General features: G+C 56.6%; 1 protein-coding gene and 1 long non-coding RNA gene across 7 annotated transcripts in view; one reads left to right on the top strand and one right to left on the bottom strand.

Annotated features, from left to right (window-relative positions):
* On the bottom strand, window positions 1-6726 carry LOC110389157. The gene is made up of 2 exons (XR_002433073.1): window positions 2438-6726; window positions 1-445 (listed from the first exon to the last, which is right to left on the bottom strand). It is a non-coding gene; the product is annotated as an uncharacterized LOC110389157 (long non-coding RNA).
* The window catches only part of HDAC7 (histone deacetylase 7), a 66557-nt gene that overhangs the window by 10821 nt on the left and 44923 nt on the right, over window positions 1-10813 (top strand). Inside the window, exon 1 of one of the 6 annotated variants that reach the window (XM_021379097.1) lies at window positions 1417-1611. The exons of 2 other annotated variants lie outside the window; for them this stretch is intronic. In XM_021379097.1, the coding sequence (XP_021234772.1) occupies window positions 1527-1611 (85 nt within the window). In that variant the 5' untranslated portion in view covers window positions 1417-1526. Of the gene's footprint in view, window positions 1-1416; window positions 1612-6725; window positions 6944-10813 lie in introns of those variants that run through there. 3 more of the 6 variants (XM_021379104.1, XM_021379108.1, XM_021379099.1) reach the window with 3 other exon arrangements.

A 10813-nucleotide genomic window follows, 5' to 3' on the forward strand; every position in this document is an offset into this window, starting at 1 on the left:
CCCTATTGGGGGGCATCTTTTCTCTTTTCTCCATCGCTCACGTACCCATTATTCTGGTGGGGTATAGGGGAGGATGCCACGGCTCAGAGGATCCCCTGTGCCTTTTGGTGCCTTTGTCCTATCAGTTGTTTCCCCCCCAAATCACAGAGGTTCTGCTGCCCTTTATCACATGGGGGGTCAGCCCTGGGGTTTTCTTTCCTTGGCTCTGCAGGGCACGGTCCCTGCCTCATTTCCCTGCACCGAGTTCCAGCTGCTGGCTTTCGCTCTGAAGCAGCAGATCCGAGTGGGGCACGCTCTGCACGTGGGGTGTTGGTTGCTGGGGATGATTTGGGGCTGCGCCACTTCGTGTCGGCCCTGAGGGATTGTCCCATGTCGCAGCAGCGGAGGCAGAAGTCTCATGGAAACTTCACTTGCTCCCTCTCCTCGTTTGCCATTTGCCTCGCTCCTAAAATAGAAGCGCCTTAGACGAGATTGCGCACACGAGCAATTTGCAAACAGAAGGACAATTAAAAGGAGGAAAAACTAATTTCCCCCAGCGTAGCGGGGGAAAGACAGCGCTGCATTGTGTGAGCCGCGGTGTCCTTCCAGCAGAACAACCGGCCCAGGTTCTCTGCCCCCGGCTATTTCGGATGAGGTGCTCTGTGAGCTCTCTTGTTCTCAGCCCCCTCCGAGTTCTCTGCGCTCCGGCAGCAGTGGAACCCCCTGGCCTCCCCATCGAGATGCAGAAAGCTCTGTTTGCTCGGAGCTCCTCCATCTGCTGCAGGGACGGTGCTGGGAGCAGCGAGCGCGGAGCAAACATTGCGAGGGAGGGACGGGCTGCCAAGCATGGAGAGGGCAATTCCAGTGCTCTGAGATGCTGAGAACAGAGCTGGGGCGATTTCTGCTTTTGTTACAGGTTCCCTGAGTGCCCCCCGGTGCTTGGGCGTCACTTGCAGCACGAGGAGGGGGTCAGCTCCTTTGTCTTTTAATGCTGCTAATTGGGACCGGCCTTCGATCGCGTGGGTGCCGTTTGGAAAGCTGAGCTTTGGGTTGTTCCTGCTCCAAGGGAGGGACTTCTCCCTTCCTGGGCGAGCGTGGGTGGCTTCAAAGCGGCTCCAATTTTAGTCTTTCCGCACCACCCAGCAGATATAAAACTGGGCACCGCGCTGCATCTGCTCCCGGGATACCCATTGTCCGGGAATCCCCAGGTGACCAATTGTGCCAAGGGGAACGCTGATGGAAAAGGGCCGTTTTCAGCAAAGCGTTTCCAAAAGGTTGGTAGAGCCCCCCGGGAGCCTCCTGGCAGCTTTGCTTTATTTTGAAACCCGTTGGCCCCCCAGCTGGGTGTGAGAGTAAAATGAAAGGATGCGAGATAAACCCACTTGCGCGCGAGAGAGAGCCGCTGCCCGCGGCAGCGCGACATCAGAGGTCGTCATTCTGAAACCGAGCATGGAAACTGCACCGAGAAAAAAGCTAGAGAGCAGGGCTGCTTGCCACACACGGTGCAGACCACACTAAAGAGCTGCTCTGCCCTGGGGACTGTCACAATGCACTGGGGGGAAAGAGAGACAAAGCTAAAGGGCAGCAGGCAGCTCCGCGCGCGGGCCGGGCAGATGAGCGCTGACAACAAAGGTACTGCACCGAACCATCTTCTGGGCTTAACGTGTCTCCCTCTGGGCTTTCTTAACGCTGTGCTTTTTTGTTGAACGTCTCCGTTGTGCTCCTCTGGTGCGTGTGGGTTTTGGCTGTCCCCTGCCTTAGGGAAGCGCAGGGCAGAGGGTGGCAAACAGAGGAGGCTGCAGGCGGCTCTCGGAGCTGCCCCACGTGCGCAGGAACCTGGGGAGAACCGGCAGCAAACGCTGTTGGTGTGCGCTGCAGCTCCAGCACTGCACGCTCGTGCTGTGCCCCGGGCATTGCTCCTTCCCAGGAGCTTGCAGGATTTATTCTCTGGCCTTGCCTTGTGCAGCCTGCCCAGGATTTCTGCTCCGGCCGATCCGTGCCGGCGCAGCGCGTGCCGTGCTCCGTTATCCCCGGGTCCCCTCTGTCGCTGCAGGGTTGCTCTGGGCTGAGCTATTGCACCAGGCTCATTTCCTGGCAGCCAACAGCTGGGAGGAGAAGGGCAGACGGGGCTGCGGCTCTCGCTCACGTTCAGTGCATGCGGGCCATGCAGAGCAGGAAAACCTCCCCGCAGGTGGGCACCGCTCCCCTCCTCGGGGCTGCAGCGCTCTGGGGTTGAGTTTTTCCCTTTTCACTTAGTGCTACAAGGCTCTCGTGGGACACCCCTGCTCCCCCGTTTGCAGCCCAGATGCTCAGCTTCAGCTTTTCACCTTCAAAGCACGAAGTTCTCGTTGCCGCCTCACAAACCCCCCCCTCCCCCCCCAGCCCTGTGCACAGCACTGTGGGCACCGCGTTGCTGCACGCCCCACGGCGCGGCTGGCTTTATCTGATGCGTGCTCACCTGGCACTGCCTTTGTGCTGCTAAACCATAAGGATACACAGCTGCAATCTGCTCACATTGCAGCAGCTTCTCAGCACGCCAGCCATCGCCCTGCCCGGACCAAGGGACGGGGCAGATTCTCCCTGTTTCCTTCGTCACAAAGTAGTGCAGCTCTCCCCTCTTCTCTGATCGACCCCTGGTACTTCCTCGCTCTTTGGTTTTGTCTTGGTGAAGAGCTTGGGTGATGGCATCGAGACAGAACAGTGCGCGCTGTGAGCCCACGGTTAGGAGGAGGGAAGCTGCAGTGGAAGGATTCTTGAGTTTCGCCCTGCTTCGAAAGTGCTGAGAGTGGCGTAACGCTCCCACGGCCCGGCCTGGGAATTTCCAACTTGCTTCAGTTCTCTGGGCTGTAGAGAACGCTGAGCACGTGCTCAGGGTGTTTCAAAAACCCAGATGCAGATTGGGAGAGCTGGCACCTGTAAAGCAGCAGGACCCTTCAAGCTGAATGATCTGCACGCACCCAATGGCTCTGGATGGCCGAACTCAGCGCAGCAGCGATGCTCACGGGCAGGTGCTGCCCCAGCTCAGGAAGGCTGCAGGCTTTGAGGAAAGCTGCAAGATAAAAAAAAAAAAAGAATCAATGATGAAAATCTGAGCGTCAGAGAGCTGAGAGCAGGCCTTGGGCAACAGCGAAAACCAAAAAAAAAAAGAGGCCAAAAACAAAATGCAGATTTGGCAAACGTGTGTTCTTCTGGTGGAAGTTTTGGAACGCTGTGCACAGCCCATGCTCGCCTGTCTCTGCCTTTCCCTGCAGAGCCGTGATGCGATGCTTTGGGCTCGCTTGCTCTGCTCACAGGAGCAGCCTTGCTTGCAAACCCAGCCCTCGCCCTGCAGAGTCGAAGCGCTGCAGCGGTGGCAGAGGACGAGCCGTGCTGCATCGTTGGCACTTAGGGGGGCTTTTTCCACCCAGAGAGGATGGTTTCCAGCAGATCACTTCGAATCTGAAGTGTGAGTAACGGCGCAGTCATGGGGATGGAGAGGTCACCATTGCTAAGAGGAAGCCTGAAGCGTTCATCGTCAAGCTCAGGCGAGGGCAGCACCCGTGTCATGGGGACCGCAGTGTGCTGAAATGTGGCTCAGTGAGACCTCAGCCTTGTCGTGTGAGCCTTATTCTTTGTTGGGTTTTTTCTTTTTCTTTTTACATAGCTCTGCAGATCGTTGTGAGCCGGAGAAGGGTGGGAGAGAAATCCCACACGGGGATTTTGGGGTGCGGTAGGGGCAGGGTCTCCCTCTATTGCTTTTGGGGTAGAGACAGAAAAACCCTTCAGATCTCAGTGAGAGGAGGTGGGGAGGGATTTGGAGGAATGGAGCTGCCCTGGGTCCTTGCCTGCTAGAATGGGGACACGCACAGCACGGGCTGTCCTCTCCTCTGTTGGGATTTCTGTGACCTGGGGTGTAGCAGCGCTGGATGCCTCATCTGGATGGCTGCATCCTACCCCATGGCTCTGGGGGGTTCCATCAGCGCCTCTGCAGCACTCGGTGTAAGTTTGTACAGAAATCCGTGAAAAATCAAGAGACACCCCCCAAAAATGGAGGGGAAGGCAGGGCAGTGCCATGCAGGAGGGCCACCAGAAGCACTCAGCGGGTGCTGGGCACTGGGGGGAGCAGCCAGCGCTTCCCTCCCGTCTCCTCCAAAACACAGAGCAGAGCCCAGCATGGGCCAGAGCCAGAGCTCAGCACAGAGCATCAATCCCTGCGGACTCGAGGCAGGATTTGAGCTTGGGGTGCAGGCACGAGGTGGGTCCCCATGTGGGTGCAGGGGATGCTCTGCCAGCCCGCACCGCTCCGTCACAGGGGTGGCTGGCCGAGTTCAGAGCAGCAGGCACAGCACTGGCCTCTTCCTGAGGGTGGCCTGGTTGTGGGTAGGATGTGGCTGTTCAGCAGCATTGGGGTGCATCACTGCCTGGGGGGTTTAGGCAGCTCTGTCCCCACTTCTCTTTGTATTTGCTGTCGAGATGCTCTGGGTTCCCCCGATGTGTGACTTTGTTTCAGGCAGGAGGGTGACCAAGTTGCTTCCATCCTGGAATGACTTTAGGATCCTATGGCAATGCTTTGAGCCGCAGCAGGAGCTTTGCTGCTCGTGTTCTCATATCTCAACCCACCGGCTGGCAGCGAGAACCAAGTCCATCCTGCTTCTATCTTGGGTTCTCCCCCCTCACATGTGCCATGAATCCCATCTCCGAGGTGCCATGGAGGTTGGCTGTGCTCTGTATGATGGGAGCCCTCCTTTCCATCCTCTGCTTCATCCCCATGCTAAGAAATCAAGGAGCTAGGCACCAAGATATGTCCCCAGGTGAAAGAAATGGATGCACTGGGGATGCATTCCCCCCACAGCACGATCTGTTCCGCGTTGCCCCTTCACTGCGCACTGGCACCGAGGAGCTGAGCATCGCCTCCAGCTTCTTGCAGGAGGGCTGGGAGCTGAGGTCATGGCTTGCTGGGTGGAAAGATTTACTAGCATTGCCATTCCTGATGTATTTTCTGAGCCTTTTTGGAAGGAAAGCATCCACCTTCCCCCGCAGACCCACCTTGTCTGGTGGTGCGGCCGCTTTGCTCTGTCTGCAGCCTGCTCTGCCCATTCAGGTAGACTTTGTGCCATCACAAAGCTGCAAAAAAGATAGGTCCTTCCTCTCCAGCCCAACCCAAAGGCCCTCACAGTGCTCTTTGTACCAAGATCGGAGTGCTAGAGCAAGGTCTGCACTGTTATTACTGTAACAGGAGAACCGGAATGGATTCGAGCTGTTGCACTGATGTGGAAACTACTGTGTCCACGTCTGGGCCACAGCACCCCTTACGTGCTCCTTATTTCTCATTGAAATGGGATTATTTCACTTTGGATCATGCTCTGCTGTTGGACCCTTCTGCACAGATTGCTGTGGCCCCACGCAGCCCCTACGGTCACAGATCTCTCACCCCACAGCCTCCCCATGGGGTGCATGGGGCTCTCCATCCAGCCCCTCGTTGAGCAGGAAGGGCAGTCACCAGACCTTTGCTGAGCTGCTGCGATGCTTTCCCACCCTTTGGGGCTCTGCTCAGCACGGGGGAGGCATGCAGCCATCCTGCTCTGCTGAGAAACCAGAACTGACCACGGCACACAGCTGGAAAGGTGGGAAAAAAAGGAGAGATCTGCAAACTTTGGCTCTTGGCTTCCCAGCCCCAGGAGCAGCCTGGTTTGCCTGCAGTGCGCTACGGGCGCTGGGGCTCCGTGGTGCTCTCAGAGCTGCACCAGCCTCGGAGCTTGGAGGATCTCATGGATATTTCCTTTCCCTAAATTGGCTCAATGAGAAAATCCCATCTGCCTGGCTCGGGTGAGTTGAGGAGCTGCTGCTCTGCTGGCGGAGTGGGCGGCTGTACCCCACAGAGCCCTGGGACAACGAGGATCCGTCACTGTTGCACCAATGTGGTCCAAGATCTGATTTCTTTGTCTGGAAGCTCCAAGCCCAAAGCCCACCCTGAGAGCCCCTAGTCCCAAAATGGGGACATTGCACCGCGCCGGGGCTGCAGCCCACGGTGGTGATGTCCCAGCAGCTCCGTGTCAGGCGCCTTTGTTCATTCTCTTGGTGTTTTGGAAAACAGAGTTTTGCCGGCTATTATTTCTTTATCTGGATACAAACCCTCTGGGCATTTGGAAGGGAAATAAACCATTTCCAGCCACTCAGGTGGCGGTGACATGCGCAAACTGTGCCGCAACCTCACACGGCCCCTTTTTGTGAAGACGTTTGGCTTTTCTCCGATGGAAAAAGCAAGGATGAGGTTGGGCAGGTAGAGTTCAGCGTACGCATGCAGTGAGTTTTCGTGGGATGGCCACAACTGGAGCTGCTTTTAGAAAGAAAAAGCCAAAGGTGGACAGAAAATGCTGCATCAATTGGGCAGTGCCGGGGGGGACGTGCAGCGAGGAGCGCAGCGGGCTGTCCCGGTGCTTGCACAAGGAAGGGGTTTGCAATGGGCTGTCCCAAGTGCTTGCACAAGGAAGGGGTTTGCAATGGGCTGTCCCAAGTGCTTGCACAAGGAAGGGGTTTGCAGTGGGCGGTGCAGATGTGGCACTGCCGCAGCGCAGACAGCAAAGCACCGGGCGCTGCATGCGCTGCCGGAGTCGGGAGAGGGCGCGCAGCGCTGCGGCTGTTGGCTACAGAAACATTTAGTCAACTGGAAGGCTGTTTCGAAAGCTAAATTGAGAGCTGCTCCGGCTCCTTCCCCGGCCCATTGTTGTGGTTTTACAATCACATTTTCCTGTTTTTAAAACAAATGTTTTTCTCTCCCCCGGGGCCGTCCGAAAGACCCACAAGAGCGGCGGGGGGGGGAAACGGGCGGGCGAAGCACTCATCTTCCATCTCCAATAATTGCCCTTCGCTTTGCGCAAGCGGCACCGGGAGGGTGGAACGGCCGGGCGGCAGCGTGCCCTGCTTTGAGTCGCTGGTTCCTCTTTGCCGCGCTGTGGTTTCATGCTCAGCAGAAGGACGACCCAAGGTATTTTTGTAGGTCTTATTCAAGGAGCGTCTATTTAAAACAAACCTCCGGGCTGCCGCGCGAGCGTGGTTGTTCGGGTGTGAGAACAGAGGAGGATGGGGGTGGTGGGACGCGGGATGGGCACTGCCCAGCTAGGCTGGGGGTCTCCGGGTGCTGGGGGACCTCTGAGGGTCCCCAAACAGGAGGGTCGGATCCTGCAGCGGTGATGGAAGGCAAAGGCTTGTGGAGGAGGGAAGCTATTAAGCCGGCGGCCAGCTCCTGTGTGCAGAGCGTCTGCACGCTCTCGGTGTTTTGCTCTGAAATGTGAATAGTTTTCCATTTGCTGAATTGGAAGCAGAGAAGTCACAACACAGCGCGGTGACCATCGGTTCTGCCTGGTGTGTTCAGGATGCAAGTGGGGACAGAGCTGCACCAGCAGCAGGCTGATGCTGGGCTGGGTGACCTGCTCGGCCTCTGCTGCCTTCACTTTGACAAACAGAGACCCCAAAATACAAAGCGTGAAGATCTGCAGCACCCAGGTTGCATCCTGACCGCACCGCTGCTGCAGTTTCCCAAAGCTCCACTCGCAGCCTCCTCCCCTGCCCAGCACAGCGTTGCCCAATTCAGGGCGTGAGTTGCTGCTCCCGTATCGTACATCAGCAAATAAAAAGCATCAAGCCCTCTTGTGCCCGAGTCAGCAACTCGCCCACCTCCTGCCTGCTTGCTGGGTCAGCCTGCGGCTGGCAGGCTCAGTAGGTCAGCCTCCAGCATCTGTAATTCAACCCTAAGCAGAGGATCGATGGGAGAAAAGTAAAAGGAGGTCTGGGATGGAAAACCAAGCACAGCTCCATTCTGTCCCGGAAAGCAGGAGAAACTTTCAGTTGTTCAGATTTTGTGAGGTCCAGAGATGAGCTGGGGAGGGCAGACGTGGAGTGGGTCCAGTGAGCGTGGAGCTTTGGGGTTGGAGAACAGGCAGGAGGAAGGAGATGAGATGGGTGGAAGAAGATAGGGAGATGGAAAGCAGAGGGAGGAGGATGCAGAGCACAACAGAACCAGGTGCTGTGGCACCCCAGGGCTGCCATCCTGCCTGCAGCATCTCCACGTGTGCTCCCTGTGTTCTGCTTTGGGAATTACAGAGCTGTGGGGATGCAATCGGCCCCAAGTGGGGGAATAGCGGCTGGGCGCCCCAAACAGCAGCAGGTTCTGCAAGGTTCTCTTGGCTCATCTTGTCCAATCCTGCTGCAGCCTCCAGCTCTTGCTTTTGGGAACATCTCTGCTTGCTGCAGGCGTGGGAAGGGGAATGTTGCATCCCCCAGCTCCAGCTCTGGGCTGGTGTTGATGGCCCCCAAGATACCCCCAGATGAAAGAGGGGCTGCTTGTGCCCCTGGTGTTGATCCCCAGCACTGCTCCCCCCTCTCTGCTGTGTGCCCATCCCCATGGCTCCTGCTGCACCCCCAGCCCTGGGGACATCCCCAGCCTTCTCCTTGTGTTCTGGTGTGGCACCCAGTGACCCACCTTCCGTTGTGATACATATCATTTTCCTTGCACTAAACCTGATGGATGTTTTTTGCAGCAGAGGAACTATACCCAAAGACGCAGCACATTCTGCGAAGGGGAATAAGAGGCTACAGTTCCGAGGGCCCCTGACTTTGGTTGTTGAGTGTGACCCTTGGTATCTCCCTCACCTGGGCATTCTGATGGTTCTTCCCCCAGTTTTAGGAGTCTACCTATAGAGTCGTATTTATTTCTGAAAGAGATTGATGATTCCATTAGAGCCGAATACAGCTGCACTTGCTAGTTAGCCTGCACTGCTGCAAACTCCTTTTTCTCTCCACACGCACGAAGGCTCTGAACGTGAATCACTGAAATCGATGGCAGTTTATCAGCAGGCTCGGCTCCTAAAGCGATCTTGGTCCAACCCCTAAAGCAATCTGCAGTGGGGAGCCACCAGCATCGCCCACCCTCCCCCTGGACCCTCTCCTGTCTGTGGGCAGCAGGCAGGGATTGGGGTGAGCCCGGGCAGCCTGAGGTGGCTGCTCCTCCTTTGTCGGCACGAGGATTGCAAAATGCACGGGGGTGAAGCGTGTTCGGCTCCTCTGATCAAAATAGCAGCACGGTTCTTTCACAACCAGCAGCGGGTTCTGCGTGCATCCCCCCACCCGGCTGCAGCAAAGAGCCCTGGCTCATTGGGAGAGGGAGGAGAGATGGCAGAAGGGGAAGTGGTGCCTGCTTTCCTGGCTAAAAATACTGCCCTTGCTTCCAAAATAATCTCGGGTGAATGATTGGCGTTAGCCCTGCGGTGCGGGGCTGCCAGCTGGTTCAGCGCTCCGATATCTCCATCTGAGCTTTGGCCTTATCCTACACCTGGATGGAGGAAGGTCTCGGTGGGCCACTTTTGCTGTTGGAGGCAGGTTTTGCAAGGATAAAAAAAAAAAAAGTCACAAATTTCAAAGACCACTGCGACTCTTCATCTGGTGGCCAGCCTCAAATCTCTCCTTTCCACTTGGGCTCTTGTGTTGGAAGAGAAAAACAGCAGCTTGCTCCGGGATGTGCCCTTAGGTTGCACATGGAGCCAGGAGCAGGACTGAAGGGATGGATCCAGCTCGGGAAGCCCAACCCCTGGCTGCCTTCCCCACTGCTCCTTTGGGAAGGATGGATTGAGGGGAATTTGGGGCACTGAGCAGGAAAAAGAGGCTAAAAGGGGAGAAGAAATCCCTTTTTCCTGCTGCTGCCAGACGTAAAGCGTAGAGAAAGATCCCAGTAAATTGCGCCTTGGATTGGTGTCACTGAGTAATATGCAAATTTATGCAGAGTGGGCACTGCTGGGACTTCCACTATCAAGTTACCGGGCGTTCTGAGAATGAGCTGTCTGTCATCAAAACATTGCAGTGGCAATTTTGGCATCGATTGGGGCTCGGGGGGGCACGTTGATGTGCTCTGCTCTGCATGGGGTGAGGTCAGGGTGGGCTCAAAGCTCAGAGCACCATCAGGTGCTGCTCCAGCGTCGTCTCAGAGGGGCTTGGGCCAAACATTCCAGATGAACCCGGAGACAAATGAGGTTTGAAAACGAAGGAAAAGCCGATCCAGGATAAAAACAACATCGATGAAAGGGAAAGGGAAAGCCCCAAAGGTGAGACTCACTGTGAGCAGCTGCAGCTTGAGCCAGCTTCAGAGAGCACCGAAAATAGCTCACGTCGGGTGCCAGCCTGCGCGCACGCATGCATGCTCGATGTGTAACTTCCCATATTCTGTTCTGGTACTGCAAAAGCGAACAAAATAGCTCAGCAAAAGCCCAGCCGCTGCCCACTCATCTTTCAGTGTTTATCTCTCTCCATCTGCACCGTTTGACCTCCGGAGGTGTGCAGCCTCGCGGCTGAGCCGCAGCCCAGCGCAGGTCTCCGGGATGAGGCAGGGGCTCTGCTCTGCATCTGAAGTGATTTCTTCTTTGGAAAAGAGAAGTGTGATTCAGCGGTCAGAGAATCCCCCCCGCTTCGGATTTCCTGGAAATGCAGCTGTCCTCTGGCAGGGAGCTGCGCCAAGTGACCCTCGCCTGGAGGATGCTCCCGGCCGTCAGCGGGGAAATCTGCGGGACAGCTTTGGGGGTGATTTGAAGCCCCTGATAACCACCTCCTTGGGTCCAAGCGTGGCTTTTTTCTCTTTTTTTCCCTTTCTTTCTTTGAGATGTGGGGATGCTCCCCTGCTCTCTGCTCAGTGCTCCAGTTGTGGCCATCCCAGGGCAGAGCAGAGAGGAGGAGAACCTCCCTGCCCTGCTGGCCATGCCCTGTACACTCCAACCCAGCATCTCATCAGCCTTCTTGGCCATGAGAGCACACTGCTGGCTCCTGGTCAACCTTCAGTCAACTGTTGGTCAACCATTGGTCAACCAGGACA

The sequence above is a fragment of the Numida meleagris genome, chromosome 32 (assembly GCF_002078875.1).
Source record: "Numida meleagris isolate 19003 breed g44 Domestic line chromosome 32, NumMel1.0, whole genome shotgun sequence".
NCBI classification, from domain to species: domain Eukaryota; kingdom Metazoa; phylum Chordata; class Aves; order Galliformes; family Numididae; genus Numida; species Numida meleagris.